This window comes from Trachypithecus francoisi, unplaced genomic scaffold (assembly GCF_009764315.1).
Source record: "Trachypithecus francoisi isolate TF-2019V2 unplaced genomic scaffold, Tfra_2.0 Lachesis_group12, whole genome shotgun sequence".
Taxonomy (NCBI): domain Eukaryota; kingdom Metazoa; phylum Chordata; class Mammalia; order Primates; family Cercopithecidae; genus Trachypithecus; species Trachypithecus francoisi.
In genome coordinates, this window is record NW_022681457.1 from 114,948,673 (window position 1) to 114,976,632 (window position 27,960).

At 59.0% G+C, this 27,960-nt stretch overlaps 1 protein-coding gene and 1 long non-coding RNA gene across 2 annotated transcripts; one reads left to right on the forward strand and one right to left on the reverse strand.

Moving 5' to 3' along the window:
* Positions 1-4,413, forward strand: LOC117093352. The gene is made up of 3 exons (XR_004441109.1): positions 1-106; positions 500-710; positions 4,113-4,413. It is a non-coding gene; the product is annotated as an uncharacterized LOC117093352 (long non-coding RNA).
* On the reverse strand, positions 1,492-27,874 carry TMEM201 (transmembrane protein 201). Its single transcript, XM_033228466.1, has 11 exons — positions 27,593-27,874; positions 20,686-20,806; positions 19,651-19,845; positions 18,080-18,256; positions 14,931-15,283; positions 14,122-14,325; positions 8,660-8,892; positions 6,325-6,396; positions 5,428-5,727; positions 4,352-4,489; positions 1,492-3,317 (listed from the first exon to the last, which is right to left on the reverse strand). The coding sequence occupies exons 1-11, from the start codon at positions 27,703-27,705 to the stop codon at positions 3,220-3,222; spliced, it is 2,004 nt and encodes a 667-aa protein (XP_033084357.1). The 5' UTR covers positions 27,706-27,874; the 3' UTR covers positions 1,492-3,219.
* Positions 27,875-27,960: the final 86 nt, after the last annotated feature.

Genomic DNA, 27,960 nt, shown 5'->3' on the forward strand with positions numbered 1-27,960 from the left:
CTGCTGTTGAACTCCTGGGCTCAAGAGATCCTCCTGCCTCGGACTCTCAAAGTGCTGGGATTACAGGCATGAGCTTACGTTGGACCCTTGGGATAATAATTGAGAGGTAAATCATTCTACTGAAGATTCTGGCCAGGCACGGTGCTCACACCTGTAATCACAGGACTTTGGGAGGCTGAGGTGGGTGGATTGCTTGAGCTCGGGAATTTGAAACTAGCCCGGGCAACATGGTGAAACCCCTTTTCTATAAAAAGTACAACAAAAATTAGCTGCATGTGGTGGTGTGCACCTGTAGTCCCAGCTACTGAGGGCTGAGACGGGAGGAATGTTTGAGCCCCTGAGGTTGAGGCTGCAGTGAGCTATGATTGCATCACTGCACTCCAGCCTGGATAACGGCGAGACCGTCTCAAACAAAACCACCACAAACAGATGCCAATATCTTAAATGCCAGGAGTATGAGTTTTTTTTTTTTTTTTTCTTTGCTCACTTCTATTTCTAGGTTTTCTACATAAATGTGTTACCTTTTGATAAGAAAACCATAGATGGCGTTACTACTGGTGCTCCCAAGGCGGGGAGAACCCTCCCAGCTGACGGCGTCCGGCTCTCTGCTGCCCTCACTTGGCCTCTCCACACCAGGCCCCGGTAGGAGCTGAAGCCGCTGCTGGACCTCAGGTTTAAACATGGTGTTCCCAACATCTTGAGGACCTGAGGTTACTGAGCTCAGAGGCGTTTGTGGCTCCCACTGCAGACAGCTCCTGATAGGGAGCTGGCCCAGCCCTGCACCCTCATCTGCCCTCAGGGTCTGATTCAGGTTGGTCCTGCCAGCCCCTGGGAGTCAGTCCCCTGCCACTCACTGGCTGTGGTCCTCCTGCCCGCTGGGCACTGAGCCAGAATGACAGGCCACCGTGGTAGAGCTCCCTCTGCACTGTGCTGTGGCTTAAGGTCCTCACATCAGCCCTGGATGGCCGTCCTGTTACTTCTGTGTCAAACTGAAGCCAACAGAAATGCAGATCTGTCACCAGGAAGGTGACCCCAGAGCTTGTGCTGTGACATCCTGGCCATTCCCCATCCCTGCCGCCTCAGCCTGGAGCCGTGCAGCAGCTCCAAGCCCTCTCTGAGGAACACAAGGTCTTTTTTACATGCTGACCCTGGTCCCTGCAGCCAGGGGCAAGGACTGTCAGGGATGACTAGTAGACTCAGGTTTTCTGAAGAGCTGAGCTGAGTGCTTCCTGCCCGGACACCCTTCTTCTCTGTGCAGCAAACTCTGGGGTGTCCTTCCGGCTCTGGGGTGCCAGGCTCAGCCAGGCAGCGAGTCTCCTGTCCAAATCCCTAAGCCCCTCCGGGGACACTGTCCGGTCACACTGTGGCTACCCCAACCCGAGTCCCCCACTGAAGAGGAAAGAGAAAGTGGATGAGAGCCCCCTTAGCAGGACCCTGCCCTACCTGGAGGGCCCAAGCTGCCCAGGCAAACGAATACAAACAGCCAGCAAGCATCATTCAAAGGCTGTATCGTTTTTGGTTTCCTTTTTTGCTTTTGTAAAGAAAAATAAGGTTGTGTTTTCTATCTGAAACAAAACATAAAACGCCCTCCCGCCGGGCCTGTACCCTGGCTCTGGGGGATGCTGGGACCACAGGTCCGGGCAGGAGAGGCCAGGCTGCCTGGCTGAGAGAAGGGAGCGCCCTCAGAGCCAGAGAGGAAGGGCATTTGGGAATGGAGTTTGGTTTTGTTAAGCAAAAAATAGAAAACCTCAACACACACGCCCACTATACAAAAATGGGGACCGTGAGGCGCTGCCTGTGAGTTGGAACCACTGCGGGCAGCTGGACTCAAAGGTCCTGACGCTGTCCTGGGGCCCCCGTGCCCCATGTTTCAGGGGTAGCCAGGGCAGGAGGCAGCATCCACAGCTCTCAGGGGTCAGGGGAGAGGAGGGTGACGTCAGAGCAAGCTCCTTCCCCACGTTAAAAAAAAGTATTAAAAAAGCACCCAAAGCTTAAAAAAATGAATCCTCCATGGCAGGGAGAGTTGGGGGCATCCTGCTTACTAGCAAAATGCCTGACCTGGCAAAATGTGTAGAAAAATAAAATTAAACTTTATCCCTGAATGGCAGAGTGAAGACCCTTCCTCCCGCCCCACAGTGAGTCTCAGAATCCACTGAGGCAGCTGATTCTTCTCCAACTGGCAAAAGCACACGACCAGCAGACACGCGCTGCCCCAGGCCCGTGGCCGGGGCCCAGGGCAGGACGGCGGGGGGCTCTGAGAGCCACGGGCACACAGTCCCTCCTCTGCCTCACAGCATCGGGAGGGCCCCTCCTCAGTGCCAGGAAGGAGCCCCAGCAGGGGAGTGGGCAGGTAAACCAGGGGAAGATGGGATTCTCAGGGGCTGAAGGGAGGCAGTGCCCAGTAGGGTGAGCGAAGGGGTGCAGTCTCATCGGAGATCTGAAGGCCCCCGTCAGCCTGCCCTGCAGGTCCATGCGCAGCTGAAGGACCAGACGTGTGCAGCCCTGGAAACACAGGGCGAGGTGGGCCAGGGCTCTCTGCGTTCTCAGGGTAATGGGACTGCTTCCTGGAAGGTCAACAGAGGTCACAAAGCGGGGGTATCTGGCTGGGGAGGGTGGAGCAGGGGCTTGTGCTGGGCGTTTGGCTGCTCAGACCTGGGAGCTCTGAGGATCCCGGGCACCGTTCTGCCCACTCCACAGGAAGGGGCAAGACAGGGCAGCTGACAAGGACCATGCTTCCCTCTCCCCCAGGGGGCCTTCAGCTTAGTGGGGCTCTGAGGTCGCCCCAGGTGGGACAGGGGAGTACAGTACAAAGATGTGACCACGCCTGTGGGCGTGGGGCCGGACGGCGGGCCGGGCAGCTCCTGCTGCAGTTACAGTAGTACTGGCGTCCCTGCCAGGCAGGGCTGAACGGTGTGGGGCACCCCAGGGTCATGCAGCCCCTTGGGGCTCCCTGGCTTCGGGATCCGAGTGTCAGCACCAAACACAGCCGATGTCAGCCAAGGAGGTGGGCGGCAGAGAGTGTGATCCCAGACACACACTCAGCCCTGCAGTCCGTTAGGTGAGGAGGGGCAGGTGTCCTGAGGACAGTCACAGTCCAGTGAGGTCAAGGCCCTGGAGATGAGGGCAGAGGCGGCAGCCCCTCCAGGGAGGGTCCTGAGGCCGGCAGTGGTGAAGCAGCAGGCACCGGGTTGCTCCCCTCCGAGGGGCTCCAATAGTGAGTCAGCGCAGGCTCTGGTACAGAAACGCCGAGGTGAAGAGGGCATTGGCGGCCAAACTCACGGCCAGGAGGCCCCGGACCAGGGAGGGGCCAAAACGACCTGCAAAGCAGAGAGACCCCGTCAAAACGTGTGTGTGGGTGAACAGCCCCCCAGAGCATGCAGTTTGTGGGGAGCTCAAGGCTCTGCGCAGGGTGCTCCCCGAGGCTGGTGAGGCTCACCCCCAATTCTCTTGGCCAAAGGCTTCCCTAGCAGGAAAGATCCCCCATCCCTGCCTCCCTGAAGGTGCAGCTTTTCCTAACCCTAAGCCACCAGGAAGGCCGTGGGCTGGGCCGTCATGAGCTGGGGCCTGGGCGATGAGGCAGTGACCACAACGGCCACTTTACAGATGAGGACATGGGGGCTAGGGACAGGAGCACCCCGTCCAGGCCTCCGAGGGAATAAGCGGCCAACTCAGGTCCGCCTGCCGCAGCCTGCGTCCTCATCAAGGCCTCCAAGCTGCCGGGCCACCCTCCAGCCTGGGGCAGCACTGGCTTTGAGAGTCAGTGCAAAATGATCTGCCCAGGAAAAGCCCTGCTTGCTGATCCATCCGTCTCCCTCAATACACACCCCTCCCCACCCGGGGAGTGACGATGTGGACCAATGATCTGGTCTCTTGCCCCTGAGCCCGGGGTCAGTGAGCAGAGAACCTGGGATCTGAGCCAGGCAGCTCAGCATCTGGTGCAGGCTGCAGCCCCAGAGTGATTGTGGTCGCGGCGTGCCCAGGCTCTCCGGGTACTTCCAGCCAGGATGGCAGCCAGGGGCCACAGGTGCCTACTGAGCACTTGAAATATGGCTAGTGCAGCTCAGGAACAACATTTCAAACTTGATTTAATTTTAATTCATTAATTTAAATAGCTGCCCGGGGCCAGAAGCCACTGGAATAGCGCAGATCTGGGCCCAAATCCCGACGGTGGGAGTGCCATCTACTGAGTCCCTGATCCTGGATTCGGAGGCGCCGGGTGGGTTACTTGTTGGTCACTCAGGGACTGCAATGTCCTGGAAGATTCTGTCAGCGCTCTGGACCCACCAGGGGGGAGATGGTGGCTTTGGATGCGTGCCTGCCCCCCTCCCCTCCCACACCTCAGGGTGCAGACCTCTCCAAGTGGCAGCCTCCTCCGAGCAGCCCCTGGTGGTGGTGTCTACCACACAGGTGGATGACTGGGAAGAGTCGTCCTCTTTCTTGATGGAGTGGTTGCTGCAGGCACTGCCTCTTTCCAGCTTGGATCTCAGGTCTGCAAAGAGAAGGGTGTGCATCTCAGTGGCGCTCACGGCTCCCCCCAGCGACAGACATGGGGCAGCTGCACTTCCACTCTAAGGACAGTTGTCAGAAGTGGTGAGCCAGCCTGTCCCAAGCCACTCATCCACCCTGGACAGTGGGGGGCCAGGTCCTTGCTCCACTGTCGTGCCACCTCTGCCTGCCAGTATTCAGTGGCCAAGGTGACCAGATCTCTGACATTGTAAGAGACACAGGAAATCTAAATATTCGAGGCTGGGTGCAGTGGCCCACACCTGTGATCCCAGCACTTTGGGAAGCCAAGGTGGGTGGGTCACTTGAGGACAGGAGTTCAAGACTAGCCTGGGAAACATGGTGAAATCCCATCTCTACTAAAAATACAAAAATGAGCTAGGCATGGTGGTGCGCACCTGTAGTCCCAGCTACTTGGGAGGCTGAGGTAGGAGAATCTCTTGAACCCTGGAGGAGGAGGTTGCAGTGAGCCAAGATCACGCCACTGTACTCCAGCCTGGGTGACAGAGTGAGACTCCATCTCAAAAATAAAAAAAAGGAAATCTACAAATTCATGTGAAAGTTGTAGGTTTTGAAGGTTGGGGGCTAACTTTAAAAATTTTAAATGCTTTGCAGTACAGCACCATTTGCGTGAAACTATCTGTGGCCACACGCACCTGGCAATGTGTGATGTATTTTCGATCAGTTCCAAGGAACAGAAGACCCTGAAGGTCAACTGCAAAAGGAGAAACTGAAATCAGCCAGTAGAGGACAATGTCCCAGAGGGTTCGAGTCATGAGGACCACAGTGGGGTGCCTAGAGCTCCAGGGCAGGAAGGCACACACTGGAGTCAGAGCAAGGATGAGGCCCCCCACCGCTGCACAGCCAGGCCTCTTGGCAGCAGAGGCCCTCCCGCAGCCCCTCGGGGCTGTCAGAAGGCCTTACCCAGGGCGTGCGTCATGTCCTGCAGGGGCGGCTTCCGGGGAACCTTGGGCGGCTCCATGGTGAAGAGGCTGCCGTTGTGAGGCGAGTGCTCATCCGAGCTGCTGGGCGTGGTGGGGGCCTCTCCAGGGGGTGATGGGAACAGCAGCAGCTTCTGTCCCTTCAGGTTGAGCCGGGCAGGGCTGATGAGGGGCCTGCGGTGGCGCAGAGAGCCGGAGCTGGAGGCCACCGAGCCAGCCACGGAGGGCGCTGGGGAAGGGAGTGGGGAGGAGGGGCAGCTCCCCGACAGCAGAGAAAAGTAATCTGGAGAGAGGGAGGAAGATGATGTGAACGTGGGCTCTTGTCACTGCAACGCTACGATGCACTATTTCATTTCTGGGGGCTTTCTTCTATTAACCCTGGAAGAAAGGAAAGGTGCAGAGACTGGGGGCAGGGGGAAGTCCTGCTGCACAGCTGAGGGAGGAGGTGGCTGCCCGCTACCAGGCACCTGAGGGAGGGGAGAGATCCTGGAGCCTCAGCCACGACCTCCTGCCCTTGATTTCCATCCAAAGCCCCGGGCACCATCAGCTGAGAGCCAAGGCCAGATAGCAGCAAATCCTGGAGGTACAAGGCCAGCTCACCCAAGGCCCTGCTGCCAGCTGGCGCCTGGTGCACCAGCTCCAGCCATGACCGCCGCTGAGGACGGCAGAGCAGCATGGTACCATCTGATCCTAGCGACTGCCATTCCCATGTCACGCAAGTGGAAACTGAGGCACAGGCCTGTGGGTCACTTGCACAGGGCTGAGATGTGAACACACACTTGAGGCCTGTCTGACCCCAAAGCTCACATAAACCACTGTGCTCTGGAACGCCAGGGACTCACGCTGCCCCGTCCCCCCCTTAGCTCTCTGTCCTCCTCACCTGAAATGGGAAACTCCCCAGATCGAGACATCTGAGACGGTGGGCGGCTACCGCTGAACAGATAGCCTGAGTCTGGAGACAGAGAGAAGCAGACATGTCAGGCCTGTGGACTACGTGCAGAGGCCCCCAGAAAGGCTCTGTCAAAATCCCAATCCAGCCTTTGCTCTTCACAAATGTGCTTTCATGAAAACACAGGTGCTCCCGGATCCCTTGGACTGCCATCTGAGGGGTGCTGGGCACGTTCCCTTTTTGCAGATAAAGAAACCGAGGCTCTGGCTGGACATGGTGGCTCATGCCTGTAATCCTAGCACTTTGGGAGGCTGAGGCGGGCAGATCACGAGGTCAGGAGATCGAGACCATTCTGGCTAATATGGTGAAACCCCATCTCTACTGAAAATACAAAAAAATTAGCCGGGTGTGGTGGTGTGCGCCTGTAATCCCAGCTACCCAGGAGGCTGAGGCAGGAGAATCACTTGAACCCAGGAGGCGGAGGTTGCAGTGAGCCGAGATGGCGCTACTGCACTCCAGCCTGGGCGACAGAGCGAGACTCCGTATCACACACACACACACACAAAAACCGAGGCTCATGGCTCATGGCAGGTGGTGAGAAGAGTCAGCACCAGGCATATTGTCCACTCCTCAATCCATGCCCTCCTTCTCACACAAGGGCCAGCTTTTCCAGCCGTCTAGTCCCACTTTCTCCACTAATCGCAGGCCCTGACTGCCTGTGCTCTCGAACCCAGGTAGCAGCGACCATGATGCCTTTTCCTACATCAGGTGCATGTGCCCCAAGGGCAGGGGCCCCAATTCCAAGTGGCTGGCTGAGAGCTGAATGTGGGACCCGGGGACTGCCTGCCTCGTGTCCTATTGCCACCTGCAGGCTCTGAAGGGTCTGTTGCAGCACGCAGATAACCCTCCCCTCACCAGGCCAGGGGATAGGCTGGATAAGGGTGATCACAAGAGCCCAGCACGCCAACCAGGGTCCTTCTAGAACCCATTCTATGGATGCTGGGAGAGGCCGTTTTCCTGTTGGGCATGTGCTGCAGGACGCAGAGATGAGGCGTGCGGCAGGGGAGCAGACTGAGGACAGACAGGGAGACAGCAAGCTGGATTCTGGCCACAGCGCCTGAGCGCGCTCCAGCGGGTCTCTGAAGACATGAGCCAAAGCCCTGCAGGAACTCCTTCCCCTGACCCACCCTCTGGCGATGGAGACCAGGTTCCTCCCCCCAACCACCCTGGCAATGGAGACTGGGGTCCCATCTGTCACCGGACACTCCAAGACAAGCTTGTGCCCCACAGACCTCTGCTGCCGCCTCAGACAGGCCGCTACTGTGTCCCTGCCTTCAGCCTCAACAGGGAGATTGCCTGTTCTTCTCTACCGGCGGGAGGCCCTGCCTCAGAGGCCTGAACTGGCCCTGGGACTGCCACGCTCCCCTCCCAAGGGGCTTGAAACAGCAGTCCCTGAGCTCCACCGCTTCGGCCAGTGTGCAGTTTACTCGGAGTGCTCAGGCCCAGGGCAGGGCTGCTCCTGGCACCTCCCACCCCAAGTTCCATTCAAGTGCCACCAGGCTGGGGCGTCCTGAAAACGGGGGTCTCTCTGCTTAGGGGAAAAGCAAAAGCATCCTAATATAAACCTCGGCGTATGTGCAAAATGGCCTGCCCTTTAACCGCAGGAGAGGAGAGGGCCTTGGCTGTTATCAGCATCTCCTCCCCTAGAATAACTGCAGTGGCCCCATTTGCTGAGGGGCATGTTGCAATTTTAGAGGAAAAGATAAGGGCACAGCACGGTGCACACATTTCCCCAAGGTCATGCCACCAGAGCTGGGACCAAGCGGCCATGCTGGGGTTCCCAGATGATGTGGCAATTCTGGGCACTTTATTTTTATTTTTTTGACAGGGTCTTGCTCTGTTGCACATGGTGGAGTGCAGTGGTGTGATCATAGCTCACTGCGGCTTCCAACTCCTGGGTTCAAGCGATCCTCCCACCTCAGCCTAAATAGCTGGCACTATAGGCACACGACACCATGCCCAGTTAATTAAAACACCTTTTTTGTAGACACAGCGTCTCCCTATGTTGCCCAGGCTGGTCTTGAACTCCCAGCCTCAAGCCATCCTCCCACCTTGGCCCCCCATAAGTGCTGGGATTAAAGGCATGAGCCACCTATTCCTAGCTAGCCCCATTTCTTTGAGGGGAAACTGAGGCTCAAAGCTCCATTCTGCCTGTCTCTGTAGCGGGAACACTAACCACTCCCGGCCCTCCCTACACTATGTACCCACCCACAGTTCTGTCCCAGCTGCCCCCAGCCCTGTCTGCCAATGCCTGGGCACCCCTTACCTGCTCGAGTCAGAGAGGGTATGGTTCCCAGAGAGAGAGCCCGGCTGAGGCGGCCGGGCAATGAGGAGGGTGAGGCCCGTCGAGGAGACTGGAAGAGCTGCTGGTTGGCAAGGGGCAGGAAGCTGGGCGGGCTGGGGATGAACAGAGACGCTGGAGAGCCTCCGACACTCGGGTGAGGGATGGCCAGGCTGGGGCTGGTGGGGAAGAGGCCGGCCGAATCTCCTGGGAAGAACCTGCAAGGGCCGTCAGGCACGGGACAAGAAGAGGGTCAGCGGGAGGTCCTGGAGGCAGCCTTTCTGTGGGTCCCACCCCTCTCCCACGGTGCAAGGTGGGGGCCTCAGTTAGGGTCCCAGAGAAGGCGTGCGTTAGTTAAAGCAGAAAAGCAATCCGACCGCATTCACGCCATTAGGAGCGGGTGGCTGGGAGGTGCCAGCAAGACCCGGCCCTCCCTGCATGCCCCCTCCTACCCCCTGGACTCACAGCAAACTATCTCCACTACGAGTCTCGGTATTAAAGTGACACTGTCGCCCTTGCCAACCTCATGCCAACCCTTTCGCCTTGAAGCAAAAATTCCCAGCCCCGTGCCAGGCACTCAATGAAGATTAATGGACTTGGACTCCTTGCCACTTCTTGTGCTGTGCCGAGCCTCCCCACAGAGCGGCCGGGCTCAGGGACACCCTGGCTCATCTCCCAGACGGGCCTGGATCACAGGAAGTCAGGCCCCGCACGGCTCTGGGCACCCTCTGTTTCCAGGCATGACTCCTGGAAGTTCTCCCACAGCTCTCCCCTTTGGAGGCTGCCTCCTGCTCTCTGGCCTCGCACTCTGGAAACTCCTCTGAACTCCTGGTAGAGCAGAACTGGTGCGCAGCCAGGCCTTGGAATCCCCTGGAAGAGGCTCTCACGGGAAAACACCAAAACCAAACTTACAAGAGACCCGTCAACGACCGCAAGGCTGCCTGAAAGACGGAAGGTGACAGTGTCTCTTTAACTCGAGATGGTACAAATCACACAGCAGGACTTGATGGCCCCACGCCAGGACATCAACCATGCTTCTGATTAAGGCACCCAATTACAGAGGGAAGAGAGGGACAGAGGCAGTTAATACATTAGTCCACCGTCTGGACGGAGCTCCAGGGGTCCAGCCTTACCTCGGTGCCAAGGGACAAAGGAGCCCAGCGGACAACGTGCTGGTGAGCGGGCAAGCTGGCCCAGGCCCTGCAGGAGCCAGGGGCTTGCTAAGGGACCTGTGCCTATCACGACTGAATGCTCGGGGATCGCTAGCCAAGCCGCACGCCACCAACCTCCCAGCTACTTTCCCTCTAAAAAAGTTTTATAAGGAAAGTGTGAGGCCAGCTGTTGACTTCCCAGAGAATCATGTAACCTTTCTAATGCCTTCCAAGGTACCAGGAGGTCACCGGGACTTTGGAACCAAAGGCGAGGCCATGTTTGGGGAATTGGGCATGAAAGCAGCTGAGCTGGGGACCCTGGGGAAGGGCCTGGACAGCAAGACTGGACACACCCTTGCTCTGCCCACTGACCTGTGCTTCCCAGGCCCAATGCCCGCTGCTTTGCCCTCAAGACTCCAGGGAAGGCTCCACCTCTACACAGAAGATGAGATTTTGCGTTGTCATGTTAGAACTGTGATTCCATTGGGCAGGACAGCTCAGCGACTTCAGGGAATGACCCTGAGGGCACCCTCAGGCAGGGGCAGTGAAGGTGTGGCTGGGACCTTAAGGCATGAGCCTCCATGGGAGGAAGCTTGTGGGGCAGGGCTCTGGCCTCGAGCAGCGCCCCCAGCAGATGGCAGCAGGGCTCCACTCTGGGTTTCCTGTGTCCACCCTGCCCAGCCGCACCGATATAGCCAAGAGTCGGCCAAGGGTGACCAGGTCTCCCAGTGACCTGCAAGTGCCGCTGGGGGACGCATGAAAGGAGGGTCCTATGTGTGCTGTGGGTATGAGGTGGTCGGCTGGGCCCCGCAGCTCCTGGCCCTGAGGGGTCGCCTCCAGCAGGAGCGGCTGGGTCTTGCCAGTGCGTCCCCAGTCTTCCCAGCTCTTGCTCACACCACCCGGGGCTGCCTCAGTACTTAAAAGCTGAATCTCCTGGCTACCTGGCACAGGTGCTGTTGTTCCCAGTTTGGTGCCACTGAAGATGGTGCTGTGGGAACTTCCTTGGCAGTCTGACCCCCTCACTGTGATATGTGGGAACATCACTCAATGAACAAGACCTCGTAAATCGCTCCCAGGGATGGGCATGAGGGGCTGGGCTCTGTACGGGGGCCGCAGCAAGCATCCCCCAGCTAAAGGAGCCCAATCTGTTGGACCCTGGAGAACTCCAAAGGTGCTGACATTTCCTTTGGTGAGAGGCCCCCCGACTGCCCTGTGCCCTCAAACCATGTCTCAGAGAGGGATTAAGAGGCCAGGATCAAGCCTGGATGCTGGCTCTGGGGAGTGCCGGCGTGGATACACTCATCTGATACCAAGGGGAGATGTCTGGTCTTCTCCGACCCAATCCCAGCCCACGTCAGGAGTGGAAGGAGAGAGACCACGTTTTAAGCAGCAGTTTATTGAGATGGAAAAAATATGATCAAGCAAAGGCGAGCGAGGTGAGCCGGGCCCCCTAAGCCAGCTGGTGTCATTGTCACTGACTCCCAAACCTGACTCCTGTGGATGTGTCTGTACCCCAATCGCAGCTGCCCACCCCAGCCCTGGCACAGAGCCCTTCTGAAAGAAAGAAAAGAAGAAAGACGCGGCACCTGACGCCAGCGGGTAAAAGCAGGGCCCCAGAGGCATTTATTGAAAGCACAGCATCCAAAACACGACATCTAGGCCAGGCGCGATGGTTACAGTGATGAGAGGGTCACTAGACAATTATCCACAATTCTACGACACGAGACAGAGACTCGGCAACAGTCACAGACAGAAAGGTCACAGGTTCCTTCCTGGGCAGGACAGGGAGGGGTGCGGCAGGTGCGGCGTGGAGGCTGCGTCCTGGTGGGTTGCTCCCAGGCAAGGGGTACAGGGAGTCTGCTTGGCCTGGGTGGGGACCCCAAGTCTGAGAGTGAGGATGGCCGAATCTACCTCGCTTATGTCTCAGAGACGGTCACCCATTACCGGGATGACCCCACCTGGACCCTGGAAGGTCTGATGGCCATCCCAAGTCCCCTGTGAGGAGGAGTTCCCTGGCAGGGGAGACATTCCCAGTCAACAAGCCACAACACAGTGATGCCTGCACTCCCTCGGTTGTTGCCACAACACTCGAACGTGCTGGAATTTTCTCCACATAGTGAAACTTTAAGGGATAGATGGATAATTTAGAAAGTCACACAAAACTCTAAAAAAGGCAGGAATCCTCACTCTGCTGAGAGCTACCTCCTGAGATGTCGTTCCGGACCCCGGCAGAGGGCAGGAGCGACACCAGCTCGGCAGGAGGATCCTGGCCAGTGCGAGGGCTGGCTCTGGTTATTATAAATAATCTAATTTAAATACACACATACACACAGATGTCCTGCTTCTACCCAATGCCAAGAAAAGCAGAAATTAGCATCACACTGTCAACACTTCCTCGAGAACTGAAGATTCGAGACGCAAGAAACAGCATGGCCAGCCGACAGGACGCTTTCTCGTCCTGGCTCCGCCACGTCCTTCTCTCAGATGGGCTCTCTGTGGGGTGGTGGGGCGGCGTGAGTGGACAGGCAGGTGGTTCCCTGCCCCTCAGGCAGACACCACTGGGGGCCGCTTCGGCTCACCCACCCCCACTCCTCACTGCAGAACCAGTGGGAAGTGTGGCCCCATTCACCTCTTTTCAGAAGGGTTTTCTCCCTCACACTCCACACAGAACAAGCTGAGCCCAGTAATGCTGAAGCCTTCTCTGAAGCCCCACAGGTCATCGGGCACAGAGGCCACAGAAGCCCCTGAGGGTCTCCCGATGCATCTGGGCTCCTCACTCGTGAAGCTGGGTGAGGTGTGAGTTGCTACCCAATCTCTGAGGTAGGGCAGCCTCCAGGACCCCCAGGCGTGGCGGCTTCACAGCAGTGAGGCCTGGCACCCGCCCCCCACTCCCATCCCGGCAGACCAGCTGGCGGGTGTAACCCTCATGCACCTGTGATCGGCTCTTGCCTCCCCAGGTTCCAACACACAGGAGAGAGGAGCTGGCACACCCTGGCCACATCTGGAAGGTGAGCTCATGCTCAAGAGTGGCGAGTGGCAGGACATGCAGGCCCCGAGGGATTGGGCAGCAAGAGGGAACATGCCTGGCAGGGGATGGCCTCAGGCCACTCTTGACTGGGACCCCTGGATGAAGCCCCCAGGCCGGGAACTTCCTCTGCACGTGGCAGCCCCTCGACTTCCAGAGAGTCCTCAAGAGCCACCTCATGTGATCCCCACACCCACTAAGGCTGGCACCCAAGGGCTCTGGAGAGGGGTCCCTCTCATTTCATAGATGGTAAACTGAGGCTGGGAACAGCAGGGACCTGGCCAGGCCCTGCTACTGAGGAGCAGGTCTGTGGGCTGCCCCCTCACCTAAGTCGGAGGGCAGAGTGAGGCTGGGTCATGGTGAGCAGGTGCCTCGGCAGCATCCAAGAGCCACTGCCAGGGCCTGGGGAAACTTGTGACAGGCCAGGGAGGGAGGGGATGACAACAATCTGATGTCACTGAAGGCCTGCACACCCTGGGTCCCTTACCCTCGGAAAAGCTCAGCTTCCCCAAGGTCAACACAGGCTCCTACTGCCCATCTCAGGCAGGGTCTCACTCCCCAAACTCATGGCGAAGGCCAGGCTGGGCCCAATAACTGCACTCTCCATTCCCAGGGACTTGGGAGGGTCTCAGAGCAAGAGGCCGAGCAGCAGACACAGAGCAGCAGCCCTGCCTCCTTGACGGCTCCACCATCTCCTGCAGGGCCGGTCCAGCCACAAGCAGGACCAAGGGGACAGACCGCAGGTGCTCCTCAGGGGCCAGGTGGGGGCTCTGTGTTGCCCCAGCCTCACTCTGTTCCATGGTTAGGGCATGCCAGGGGGCCAGCCTGCAGCCACGGTCACCACCCCTGTGCAGGGGCTCAGACAGGACCAGGCTCCTCACCCAACAGTGTCAGAGCCAGGAAACGGCATTGTGAGATGGGGGTGCCTGGAGCTACCAGCAGGAAGCCACGGGTCAGAGCCTGTGTGGGTGCTGCCCACGTTCCAGCCACCAGGCCAGTGAAAGGGCCATTTGGCCAGAGAGGTGGCAGCAGTGGTGAGTGGCTACAGGGCACTTCGGGATGGCTGGTGGTGCCGGAAAGGAAAAGGCGGGGCAGACGGACTCTTCGAGGCAGTGGAGGGACTGGGCCAGGACCTGGGGCTGTAGGGTGGGGGTGGGAGGGCGTGAGCAGGTGAAAAGAGGCAGGACAGAGAGGGGCCCGCTTCGGACTGGGCAAAGCCTGGGCCTGAGCATCGCGTGTCCTCCCCCCGCAGTCACGGCTGCTTCTCTGACCTTCGGGGCCGGAACCTCCGCGGGCCCGTCGCCTTCCTTGTGGCCACCGCCGCTGCGAAGCCAACCAGGCAGCACAAAGATGTGGCGCTGAACTTGAGCGTGTCCAGCCAGCTGGGCGGGGCGGCCTGCAGGTGCTGCTCAGCCAGGTGCAGCCCCAGCAGCAGGGCCCACAGGCAGGTGCAGAAGGCATCGATCCTCCGGAGCCTGAAAGGGAAAGCAGTGGGGTCACCCCAGGGGAGGACAAGACCTCCTGGGTCCACGCCTCCCTTCCTGCCTCCTCTGTCTATACCTGGCCCTGCTCAGAGAGTCCAGAGCCAGGAGAGAGCGCAGGCTCAGAATCCCCTCACACTCACACGCTGCCCGGCTCCGAGCAGGTGGCTCAGTGTTTCTCCTGGGCCTCTAAGTTCCAGCCTGTAACAGGGCTAAGGAAAATTTCTCTGAGTCGGTGGCGGGGGGCAACAGGGACACGGCACTCACAGGACATGCTTCCACTCAGGGAACCCCAGAGCCTCCCACGTAAGCCCCCACAACCCAGGAGGCAGGTGGTTATCATTATCCTGACTTAACAGAGCCCGAGGAGGAGAAGGAGGCAACTGGGCCCAGCTCACAGCGGGTGTGCAGAGGGCTGGCTCAGAGGGCGTCTGCTGTGCCACCTCACCTCACCTATGACTCCCAGTCCCTGGGCTTGTACCAGTGACATGGTGGAGTTCAGCCTAGGGCTGTGCACCCAATGGGGTCTCTTGGCCCCCACCCTAGACAGTAATCCAGCACACAGTCTCCCGCCTGTCAACTCCCAGCCCCATGCACACCTGATGCGGCCAGCCAGCAGCATTGCCAGCAAGCAGGTGAGCAGGCCCAGTGCCACGACGCCCGTCTGGTGGCTCTGCCCGAAGGCCCAGGCCTCCCACAGCTTCTCCGCCATGTGCTCGGGGAGCAGGCCCAGCAGCTGCCGCCAGCCCTCGGCCCCAGGGGCAGTGCCATTGTCAGGTGTGGCTGAGCCATTGCCACCAGGTGGCAGGGCCAGGGGCACAGTGGTGCCCGGGGCGAAGGGGTCGCTGGCCCCATACAGTGTGGTGGTCAGTAGGAAGGCGCAGGCCAGGAAGGCGAGGGCACGGAGCAGGATGACCTGGACCGGGGACTTCACGGTGGAGGAGCAGAAGCTCTGCAGAGGAGGAAGAGAGGCAGTTAGTGAGATGGCCAGGGAGCCACCCCCAGCCATCACTGGTGTCACTCTTTGAGGGGTTCCGGCCAGACCCACGTTCCCACACACCCTGGGCTTGGTTCAAAAACTCACCACTGAGTTCCACTGGCCCGCCTCCCTTCTGGGTGGGGAGGAGCGCTGCTCAACCACACTCTCCTTTTAAAGAAATCTGTCCATATTGTAGAGACCTTATTTTGGCTCACTGCAACCTCTTCCTCCCGGGTTCAAGCAATTCTCCAGACCCAGTCTCCCCAGTAGATGGGATGACAGGTGCCCACCACCACACCCAGCTAATTTTTGTATTTTGTTTTGTAGAGACGGGGTTTTACCATGTTGGCCAGGCTGGTCTTGAACTCCTGACCACAGGTGATCCACCAGCCTTGGCCTCCCAAAGTGCTGGGATTACAGGCATGAGCCACCACGCCCGGCCAAGTTGAGCCCCTTGACTTTGGGGAAGCAACATGCCCATGGGGCCACCTCCCTACCCCGCTCCCCAGTCCCCTGCATGTCGTTAGCCGGGTGCGTGTCCCGGGACAGTGACTGGTATCACCATGCGTCTGTTATGTGCGTATCTGAGCATGAGTTTTGGGGTGGCCCCACTGTTTCTCAGCACTCTCCTGGCATTTGCATTCATCTTCCTAGCAGCCTTGGTGGTGGACTCCAAAGTCCTGGACCCATTTACAGCTATGGAAACCACACTCAGGCAAGCCGAGAAACTGGCACAGGGCCACGTATAAAGCCCATACCTGGTATGCAGTGGCTCCAGGATTTAAGCCCAGGACCATCTGGCTAAAACCAATTTTTATCATAGTACTCAGTTGATAGAATATTCTGGTTGTTTAAAAACTCAGATATGGCCAGGCGCGGTGGCTCAAGCCTGTAATCCTGGCACTTTGGGAGGCTGAGACGGGCGGATCACGAGGTCGGGAGATTGAGACCATCCTGGCTAACACGGTGAAACCCCGTCTCTACTAAAAATACAAAACACTAGCCGGGCGCGGTGGCGGGTGCCTGTAGTCCCAGCTACTCGGGAGGCTGAGGCAGGAGAATGGTGTAAACCCGGGAGGCGGAGCTTGCAGTGAGCTGAGATCCGGCCACTGCACTCCAGCCTGGGCGACACAGGGAGACTCCGTCTCAAAAAAAAAATAAAAACTGAGATATGGTAGCAAGTAGGTTAAGTAGTAAAATCTACCCCCACAAAGAAACTCCTATCCACCCCTTTGTGTCCATAGATGTGACCTGGGTCTGACTGGTATATGGTTTCTAGTCTGCAGCTGGGACACAGCCAGCCACCTCTGCCCTGCCACATGTCTGTATAGCAGCGCACCAGGTGGAGCCTGTCCTGGAGCTTCTGGTTTTCATTCTGACTACTTTGTTCCTGGTCCGAATAACTTACTACTGTACTTTTAACGTTAACTTTTGCCAGTTATCTGTCCATTTATGTCAGTTCCAATTAAAATCACAATAGGGCCGGGTGCGACCACCACTTTGGGAGGCTGAGACTGGCGGATCACGAGGTCAGATCGAGACCATCCTGGTTAACACGGTGAAACCCCATCTCTACTAAAAATACAAAAAAAATCAGCCGGATGTGGTGGCAGGCGCCTATAGTCCCAGCTACTCGGGAGGCTGAGGAAGGAGAATGGTGTGAACCCAGGAGGCGGAGCTTGCAGTGAGCTGAGATCCGGCCACTGCACTCCAGCCTGGGGGACACAGCGAAACTCCATCTCAAAAAACATAAAAAAAATAAAAATAAATAAAATCACAATAGCAATTTTTGGTGAGAACTTGACAAAAGGATGGAAACAGTTATTTGGAGGTTGAGTGTGGTGGCTTACGCCTGTAATCCCAGTACTTTGGGAGGCCAAGGCTGGTGGATCATTTGATGTCAGGAGTTCAAGACCAGCCTGAGGAACATGGTGAAACCCCATCTCTACTAAAATACAAGTATTAGTCAGCTGTGGTGATACGTGCCTGTAATCCCAGCTACTCAGAAGGCTGAGGCAGGAGAATCGGTTGAACCCGGGAGGAGGAGGTTGCAGTGAGCCGAGATCGCGCCACTGCACTCCAGCCTGGATGACAGTGTAAAACTGTGTCTCAAAAACAAAAAATTAAAAATAAATGAAAGGTTGGGCGTGGTGGCCCACGCCTATAATCGCAGCACTTCAGGAGGCCAAGGTAGGAGGATCACCTGAGGTCAGGCGTTCAAGACCAGTCTGACCAACATGGTGAAACCCCATCTCTACAAAAATACAAAAATTAGCGGGGCATGATAGCAGTTGCCTGTAATCCCAGCTACTTGGGAGGCTGAGACGGGAGAATCGCTTGAACCCGGGAGGCAAGGTTATAGTGAGCCGAGATTGTGCCACTGCACTCCAGTCCGGGTGACAGAACGAGACTCTGTTTAAAAAAAAAAAAAAAAAAGGCCAGGTGCAGTGGCTCACACCTGTAATCCCAGCACCTTGGGAGGCCAAGGCAGGTGGATCACCAGAGGTTGGGAGTTCGAGACCAGCCTGACCAACATGGAGAAACTCCGTTTCTACTAAAAATACAAAATTAGCCAGATGTGGTGGCGCATGTCTGTGATCCCAGCAAAACTTCATCTCAAAAATAAAATAAAATAAAATAAAAATAAGTAAAAATAAAGCGGCTCAGCTCTGAAGAGCTACCCTCTGGTCACTGGGGCCCAGTCTCCTGGGAGGGTTTCCTGAACAAACTCAACGGCCCCACCCCCGCCCCGTGGACGCTGCTTCTCACCTGTGCGTGGGTCTGGTCGGCCTCCCGGCGCTTGAACTGGTGGCTGAGCAGCAGGGCGCGCAGCTGGCGGTTCTGGTGCTTGATGTAGTACTCCACGGCTGCTTGGCATGGCCGGCACAGCTTGTACATCTGCTCCAGGTGATGCCGGTACACCTCGACCTCCTCGTCATACCTGCCCTGCGGGGTGGGGGGAACGGGCTCGGGGTCTGCAGGGGTGGCTGAGCTGCCTCCGTCTTACAGGTCAGACATGGAATCAGATCCTGACCTGCCACTTACTAGGGGATGATCGGGGTAAGTCGACCCCACTCTGAACCTGCTTCCCCTCTGCCCAAAAGGACAAATGCCCACTGTGTATAGCCATGTGGGCTACCGGGAGTGAGAGCCAATCCAGGGCAGGGCCCACAAGTGATGGGGACACTAACAAGATTCTGTTGCTCCAGGGATGCACCTGCAGGCCAGGAGCTCAGGGTCTGCTCCCCAGATACAGAGCTCTAAGAAGGTGGGTGAACACGGGGAAAGGTGGCTGCGGGCTGACACTACCTGGACTGGGGCAGATGGACAACCCAGACTGTGGTGCCTGCCCTTCCCCTTGAATGCTAGAGAACCCCTGGCCAGGCCTGTCTCTTTGTGGCAGGTGAAGGTTTCTTTCGGCTTCTGGAATAGCCCAGAAGACAAGTCCCCTCCCTCCTATCCCTCAGATGTGCAGCACTGTGACTCTCCCTCCCTGTTTCTGAGGGAGCAAATGTTTTGGCCTGCAGGGCCGGGAGGGTCAGGAGTGTGATCCCTTGCTGGGACCAAGCATGCCGAAAAGCTGCCTGGCTGCCAAGTCACCCCTGCCTTCCCCTTCCCGCAGGTTCCCCATCCGTGCCTTGGCCTGAGTTCACCTCTGTTCTCCCTCCCTCCCAGACTGGACCCCAGGAAAGCCAGTGTCTCTGGGCCCCAGCTGGGACCTGCCTCTTGAGGTGACAGGGCCCCTGGGCTGGCCGAGGGCAGGAAGGAGCAGCCAGTAAGCAAGGCTCCTGGACTCCATGGAGGGCACAGGCAAGGCGAGGCTCCCGGCTCAGCCCAGCTCCTAATGCCAAGCCTCTCAGCAATGTCTAGCCTCCTCCTCCTCCCAGAAGCCAGTGGCATCCTCCACCAACCCCACAGCAGACTGCTGGGGCCACCAGCAGGCAAGGCTGATTCAGAGAAATAGGACAGAGTGGGTTCAAAAGGGCCCCACCTGGAGCCCAAGATCCCTTCCTCCCTCTGCCCAGGGACAAATTCCTCTGGACTGGCAGGTGCTGAGGTTTCCACAGTGTTCCTAGGCCTGGAACCCAGATAGCAGTGACTGTAAGACACGGGGAGAAGCAGCTCAGCTCCAACGGGGGATGGAAGAACTAACACATCCTGGAATGTGCTGGCAGCGGCCAGGATGAGGGGCCCCTTTGGGCACTCAGGACAGAAAAGCCGCTGTCTAGCAGAGCAGGGGCCAGAGGCCCAGAGCCAGCACCCTGCACGTGCCTCTCCCCGCGCTGCTCTAAACACCCCCAGCCCCAGCCAGGGCCCCTCCCCTCCCAATCCGGCCTCACCTCCTCGCGGGGAGCGAAGGCGGCCAGCTGCTTGATCTTGGTGGTCTGGTGGTGGTTGCACCTCTTGCACAGCAGGACTTGGCTGCTTACCCACTGCTGTGGCTGCGAGGGGTCGCGCAGGCTGGGCGCGCTGCTCACCACGTGGTTCAGGTGCTCCATGTACTGGGCGGGGATCGGCTTGTTGTAGTCACCATTCTGCGGGATAGAGGTGGGACTTGGGGTTGGTGGGGAGCCTCTTCCCAGTGGGTAGGCAGCCTTCCCAGCCGGCTCAGGCTCGGTGATGTCCCTGAGGGCCCACTCCAGGCAAGTGACCGTAGATCTCAAACATCTCCATTCTTTTTTATTTTTTTGCACACAACAGCAGCTGCTTTTCTTCTCAAGACATCTGCATGGAACCCAAAGGCCACCTAGCCCAAGCGCAGAGCAAGGCCTGCAGCCCGCCGCCCACCCACACACCTCTAGCCAGCGTCTGTCCTCAGAGCCCCACCCTCTCGGAACTCAGTCTGCAAACCCCGGTCTAGTCCAGGGGACGGCACACTATGACCCGTGGAGGAGCTGCCTATTTCTGCAGTCAAGTTTTATTGGAACACCGGCAGGCTAAGTCACTCTTGTATTATTTATGGTGGCTCAGCAGGGTTAGCAGTTGTGACAGAGACCAAATGGCTTCCAAAGCTGAAAATACTATCTGGCCCTTTGCAGAAAAGGTTTGCTAGCCCTGATATAGTACAGAGAATGAGACGCAGAGCCAGAAAAGACCTGGGTGTGAACCCGAAATCTGCCACTTTTAGTGGTATAATCTTGGACAAATTGCCATGGCTCCCTGCGCCGGGTTCCTCAAGTGAGGGGACAGCGCCAGGGCAGTGGTGAGAATCCAGTGAGACAATGTACATGACACACTATGCTCAGGGCCTGGAGAGGACAGGGTGTGGGGCCCACTAGCCCCGAGGCAGGGCAGGGACACCGGGTGGTTTCAAGGTGCAATCTCAGGATCCCCACCCCCACGAGCCCACCCGCCCGCCTGCCTGTGACCCACACCTCCTGGAAGCCGTTGTACTGCTCGCAGTGGGGACAGTCCCAGCAGTTGCGGTTCCCATAGGGCACCAGTGTATCCTGGTTGCAGAACCAGCAGTTGACCATCGTGTGCGTTGGCTTCACCCTGTGGACCAAGTAAAGAGCGGGTCAGCCTGGAAGACCCCAGCACCTGCTGGAGAGGGATCTCCATGCCCTGCCCCAGGGCCACCAGGGAAAAGGTACTAGGAGTGGGATCTGGGGACGCAAAGCTGGACATGCTCGCCCCAGGCTGACAGGAGGAACAAGGGCTCTGAAGGAGAGGAACACAGACTGGGTGCAGCTGCGTCCACCCAGGAGGACCAGACAGGGAGGCCCCGGCCAACCTGGGCTTCTCAGTCTTCAAGGGGAGGAGGCCAGCTGGAGCCTCACCAGATCCCTAGGCTCCAGTGCAGCCACATGGGGACCCAGGGCCACCAGCTCCTGGTGACCTGGGGCTCACATGGAGGGCAACAGGAGCCAGGGCTGGCCAAACCACAGGGCTGACTGGGACCAGGTTCTAGGACCACCCCTCTCCTACGAGGTCCTCGATCCTGGGCTGCAGAAAGGGTGCGCCCCAGGGATATTCCAGATTGAAAGGGGACTCCTGTGCTCCAGAGAGAGAGAGTCCTAGGACGTGAGAGCCAAGGAGGCTGAGGGGAGGGAGCAAGTGACAGCTGCCCAGCCTGGGGCCAACCCTCTCTGGTGGAGGGGACAGTGGCCCTTGCTGGCTACACGTGTGGTGACAGGTGGGGCCTTGGGATAATCCCAGCCCAGACACTGGGGGATCTATGCTCTGGGCCCCCCTCTACCCTCCTCATTGACTGTGGGACACTGGGGGCCTGGGAGGGGTAGGGAGAGAGACCGCCACTGCCCAACAAACCCCCCCAGTTCCAGGAATCCAGAAACAATGTGCGTGACAGGCAGCAGCTGTGGGAGCCCTGGGGCCCCAGCTTTGCTGCTCCGACTCCCCACCTCTCCCCCATGGGCCACCTCCAGCTCAAGGACACTGCTTGGGCCCCTGCCAAAGTGGGCAGCCACTCCCTGCACAGACAGCCCCCCTTGTCCACAGGACCAGAGAGCATGGCCCTCTGGCCTTTCATCCTGAGGTGCTGCTCAGAGAAAGGAGGACGGAGCCCCGGGAAGTTCCTGTGCTCTCAGCCTCAGTGTCCACATCACCCTGGCTTCTGCGTGCTACAAGGATGCAGTGACACAAGACAGAAAGGTGTTGTGCTCAGCAAAGAGCCAGCTCTGCCCCTAACCCATCTGGCTGGCCAGAGGCCGGAGGCTGGGCCCTGGGAAGCAGGGCTCCCGCTTCTGACACCACTGCTGCTGCCCAGCCCTCCCCTCCACCCCCTTCTGACCAGGGGCAGATGAAGGGAGATCTCTGATCACCTGTCAGTTGGGGACAAAAGCACCTCCCCCACAAGGGACTGCTCGTGGGATGCACTTAACAGTGCCTGGCCTAGAGCACGTACCCAAAAAAGCCAAGTTACACTGAGGGTGGGGAGGCTTGGGAGAGAAGGGGAGATGGGACCAGGCCCTGCGGGGAAGGCCCGGGGCCCACAAGGGCAGCTGGGATCTCCCTCAGCAGCCTCGGCCCACACCCTTCTCACCCCACACCCCCTGCCCCAGCACAGGCCCGAGCCCTCACAGAGGACAAGGACTGCTACATCTTGTCAACAGCATGGAGACAGTGGGCAAGGCCTGCGGACCAGCGACAAAACAGAGCCAGCCAGCTAGGCAGGCAGCACGGCAACAGGCACAGCCTCGGAGAGCAGCTCTGCCTTCTAGGGCCGCCGTCTCATCCCTCACCTGTCAAAGGGGGCTGCTGAGCATCCCTGCCTCAGGAGAGGCTACTGTGAGGATCCTAAAGGAGAATGCAGAGAGGCGCTCAGTGCTTGGCATTAGGACAGCGCCACCGGGCGCCGACTACACAAACAGCCAGCGCAGGAGACTCGCTCTGGGGCGTGTGGAGACCTGCTCTGCTGCAGTGCCCGCATCTAGCACTCCCGGGCAACTAAGCACGTGGCTTTCTCTGTGCTAATTACTACCTGTTTTACAGGCTTCTTTGTAACTGTGCACAGGGGCGTATCCTGATGGGTGATGACCTGCTTGTGTGACCCCCTACCCCAGAGCCCCGCGCCGGGACAAGGCACTGCACCTAACTGCCTTTGGGTGATGGGCTTCCTATCCCCATGGAGGGCCCCTCGGGCCTGTTTGAAAAGGAAGGTGAACCCTTGAGCCTGCCTGGGGGACCAATGACAGCTGAGCAGGGGCTGTGGCTTCTGTCCAGGGCGCCTGCCATGAAGCCCCGCCCACCCCAGGAAGTCATGTTTCCATTCTGAATCTCCAGCTCTGTTGCTAGGGAAATGGCTCCACTGATCTAGAATGAGCCGGCCTGGAAGGGGTGGGGGGAGGCAAGGGATTAGCCCTTGTCCCTGGGGCCAGCAGCTCTAACTCCGGTCACTCTCAGCCCTGGGTAATCCCTGCCAGAGTTGAGGGTGGGCTCTCTCATGGCCACGGCAGCTGCCACCCACTTTGGCCAGGCGGGCCCTACCTGCTAGGGGGTCCTCTCCCACAATGCCTTTGCGGGCAAGCCCTGAAAAGTCCCAAGAGGCAGGTAGGCCAGGGGGCGATGGGGAGCTGGGCATGAACTGCAGGTCCCCCAGGCGCCAGCGCAGCGGCGTCAGACACATGACCTCATATGAAACACTGTCCACAGCTCAGAGAAGGTCCCCATGCAGGTGGGGGCAGTCCTGGCCCCCGGCCTCTGCGTGCCTCTGCCAGGCCTGTTGAGGCAGCATCTGGGCCGATCTCTTCTGAGCCAGCCTAGACTGGACCCTGTTTTCGCTCTGGGAGATGCCCCCAAGTTTCCCTGATAAATCCCTCAGCTCACTTCTCTTCTGTAAGCTAACAACCTCCATCCTTAACTTGACTCTGGGACAAACCACAGTTGGTGTACAAGGTTTGAGGTGACATGACAGAATGTCCCTGCAGCACAAGCAAGAGAGGAGCTCGGGCCTGGAGGGGCTGCCCCTGCCCATAACGGTCCCAGCTCTGGGGGGACAGCAGCTGGCCCTATAGCTCCCATTGGATGGGTGGACACGAGGGCCTGGAGGCCACTCACCCAGCTCCTGCTAGCTCGATGCTGAGCCCCTGGGAAGCCTGAGGAAGCCCGGAGGGAGATGGGTCCCTCAAAAAAAGCTAGGGCAGCTGCACGCTCTGTACCTGCCCCGTCCACAAGCCCAACATACACACTGAGGGAAAATAAGACAGGCAAGTGTCCTTAATGATGACACCACTCCAGAGCCCTGAGCACGGACATGTATTAAAACAAAGCTCCTGCGGGACGCCTCACTATTCCCTGCAGGTGGGAGGGGCTCTGTTCTGGGTGTGAGCCCAGCGCTGGGTCCTCAGCCTAGGAATGTGCCAGGGAGGGGGCACTGGATGGGGCTTGGTCCCTGCCCTGGGGAGCTCAGTGGCTGCAGCAGGCTGGCCATCTCCCGGAGTCTCTGCCCAGCCCTGGGAAATCACCACCTCCTCAGACAGGGGCCTAGTACATTGCTCGGGACCTATGTGCTGGCCCCAGCGGGGGGTTGGAAAGACTGTAAGAGTCAGGTTCCCTCAGGGGCCCAGCGAGCCAGAGGCCAGCCTCCCAAGCAGCTCCTCGCCTGCACTTCCTGCTTAGGTGGGCAACACTGTGTGTCACTGAACCAGAAGGACCAGAGAAGAGGCCTCCTGGGCTTCAGCGACAGCAGCATCAAAATGCAACTCAGAACTTAGCACTGCCCATCTCCAAGCAAAACATACTTGAATCCACAGCAGTAACTCCAACACCAGGATGGAAAAAGCCCCAATCCACCATTCTAGGGTCAGACCCCAGCCTGGTGCGAGCGGAACATCCCATCAGTTAAGCAAGAACCACGCTAGGCTGGCAGAGATGCAAACATGAGCAAGACAAGAAGGACGACCTCCCAGGGCAGCTAGTGACAGATGCCACAGGACAGAGGCCAATAGGCGGGGCATCTGCGGTCGCCCTGAAACACAGCTGTGCCCACCAGCAGGGCAGATGGCAGAGGGAGGGGACCACCCAATGTGTGCCCAGGGTGCGACGGTCGCTCAGAGAGAGCGCGCAGCAGCAGGAGAGTGAGTGGGAGGGGTGAGCCTGGAAATGGGAGGGGTACAGGGGACTCTGACTTCCAGAATGAGGCTCTGCTGCATATCCTCTGGGAGGCTGCACCCTCTTTGTCCCCAAACACTAGATAGGAGACAATCCCAGTAAATACCAACAGAACCCCAGAGGCGGGACGGTGGTGTGTGCAGGGATGTGCTGGCAGAGCACGGATCCTGGGCATCGTTTGAAGAGGGCTGAGGACAGGCACCCGAGCAGCAGCGTTCAGGGAACAGGGAGGCCTAAAAGTCACAGCCTTCCCAATGGCCTGGACACAGGGAAGTGAAATTGGGGCATCTGCGCTGACTATGGTGGCTTCCCATGGGTGCAGAGAAGCAGCCAGGGGGCTCTGTGAGCACCTGGAGGTTGAAGCTGGGCTGACAGCTGAAGTTCTGGTGCGAGGCAGGGGCCTGCCATTTAACAGCGGGGTAATATGGGGCAGGTAGCCCAACTTCCCCAAGCTTTGGTTTCCTCATCCGTAAAATGGGAGAACAGTATGGCCCGCCCTGGCGGTTTCACGAGGAGACAGTGTGCTGTGCTTCCAGCCATCAGCTGCTCCCATCAGTAACAATCATGGGAGTAAGAGGACTCCGTGCGTGGGGAAGCCAGGACGGGCCCTGACTGAGGCTGTGGGAGGACTCAGTCCTTCAGAGAAGCAGCCTCCTTCCCAGGTGCCTCAGCCAATCCTAAAGCACAAAGTGGGGCTGACCTGCCCGCTCCCTCTACATCTTCCTCTCTGCCATCTCTATGCTGAGCCTGCAAACACCCACCCAGCCAAGTCGCCTTCCAAAAACAGCTCTCCTTACATGCTCTCCCGAGGGTCATTCAAAACCCACACTGCAGCCAGACTCAATGTTTGGTTCCTCGCTGTCACAGCACTCTCCTTCTCAGAGGAAGGCTCAACTTCTTGCTAGGTTGGTCTGGCTTCTGAATCGTGACAATGGCCAATTTATGACCTCCAGGTGAAACCCAGTGCTCTGTGAGGACATCTGAAAGCATCCTGGGAAAGGCTGGCCCTTCTCGGCCCAATCAACAGCAAGGGACCCAATGCCACACCATGACCCGCTGGTGTCGTCAGGGGCGTGATAGGACTGCCAGGCACCCTCCTAGTTCCCCTGGCACCAGCTAGTCCAATACCTCTTCAAGGCCCCAGACTCTTGTTTCAGGAGATGGAGTGCTGTGGCCAGCAGGGCAGGAAGGGGAGACAAGACCCCTGAGGACAGCCGCAGTGTGTGGCACAGTGAGCCACCCAGTCCAAGTCCAGCCTCCATAAACACAACAGAGGCACTGTATGGCTGGGAGACTATCCCCTTGCCCAGGCTCTGATCCTTGGGGCAACACCCCTCGTCCTGGGCTAGCTGAGAGGCAGCCTCGTCCAGGAAGAACACCGGGTGCTGGACCAGCTCAGCTGGCAACATGCTCTGGGCATCTAAGCAAATCACCTGAGGTCTCTGGACCTCAGTCCCCTGGGTATAAAACCACCGGCTTGGACAAGCTGGTCCTGCAGATGCCCGGCTTCCAGAAATCCAGCAGAAACTGACATGGAGAGACTTGGGTTGTCAGGGACCCCTGGGCTGGGGTCACTCAATCCCCAGCTACCGTCCTTAGTCACATCTGGCTGATCCTCCAGACACAGGTGATGTCCCTCCCATCCCTTCCTCCTCTGGGACGCCTCTGCAACTCAACCACCTGTACTACTTTTTCCGTTTTCCCCCTGGAGGAGAGAAGCAGCACCAGTAGGGGTTAAGGAAGAACACACAGACCAGCCAGACGGTCAGGGTTCAACCCCAGCTCTGCCACTTGCTGCTAAGTGGGCAAGTCCCTTCTCCCCTTTTACTTAAGGGTGTGAGCTCCCTGCATCCCTTGCTGAATGCTGCAAACCCATCCACTCTTTCTAGGATGTTCTCACAACCCCAATTTCCCCCCTGCTCTCTGGAAAGGTGGACCAGGTGGAGAAACAGTAAGCTACCTGCGAGGCTCTGCTGAAGCAAGAGGCCACTAAGCTTTTATACCAGGCGATGGAGGCCGATGAAAGAGGCCGGATCTGAACACGGGAGCCCACATGGCCCGTGAGTGGGGCAGGGATGAGGGTGGCCCGGCCCGTCATGAACTGTTTTGAGGCATCTCAGGCCTTGCCCACCTCTGGGAGTTGGCTCATTCTAGGGATCTGCCCTGCAGGCTCCATGGGCTCAAACCACGATTCCTCTCGTTAACAGCAATTTACTCAGCCTCCCTGTCCCTCAGCTGCTCTAGTGGAAGCAGGGGCTGTGGCTCTGAAACGCGCGGATGTGAGGCGTGTAGAAAAACACCTGGGACGTCACAAGCCGAGCGGCAAGAGCCAGCCGCGATCGCCAGCATCGCTGTACATCGGAGCTCAGCACCGGGCTGAGGGCAGGGGCGGCCCGCGCGCACCGGCTCCAGCCCCGCGCGGCTCCCGGAGGAAGTTTGTGGGCCCCGCGCCGCGCTCCCGCCCGCACCCCACGTTCCCGGAGTCCTCGACCCCCCCGACTCCGCAGCCGCTTCCCGACTGTAGTCCCAACCCGGTTTCGGGGGGCGGCGGCGCGCGCTGGGGGGTCTCCACGCGCCCGCGGGCAGGCCGGGTCCCGGCCGAGGAGGGCAGCGGGCCAGGGCGGCGCGGAGGCGGGCAGCGGGCCGGGGCGGCGCGGGGGCGGGCCCGGCGGGCGGCGCCGAGGGCCGCGTGGGGCCAAGCCGTGCACTCACCTCCGTGCGATCCGGTAGAGCAGCACGCCGGCCGCGGCGCACGCCGTGACCCCCAGGCCGCCGGCCAGGCCGGCCGTGGGGCAGCGGGCGAGCAGCGCGCTCACTCCCTCCATGGCTCTCCGCGTGAAAGGACGGCAGGCCGGCAGGCTGGCAGGCGGGCAGGAGGCGGCAACGCCGGGGCCGGGGGCCGCAGGCGGGACGCGGGGAGGCGGCGCGCGCCACCTCGCGCCGTGACCTTCGCCGCTTTGTAGCGGGCGCGGGCCCGCCCCCTGACTCGGCGCGCTCCCGTCGCGCAGCCAATCGGGACGCGGGGAGAGCCCGGGTGGGCGGGGCGGCGGCGGAAGCGACAGCGCCGGCCAGGGAGCGCC

Coding starts and splice junctions, on each gene's coding strand:
- TMEM201 (XM_033228466.1), bottom strand. CDS start 27,705: ATGGAGGGAGTGAGCGCGCTGCTCGCCCGCTGCCCCACGGCCGGCCTG. Junction 20,807..27,592: donor CTCTACCGGATCGCACGGAG/GTGAGTGCACGG, acceptor CTTGGTCCACAG/GGTGAAGCCAACGCACACGA. Junction 19,846..20,685: donor AGTACAACGGCTTCCAGGAG/GTGTGGGTCACA, acceptor TCTATCCCGCAG/AATGGTGACTACAACAAGCC.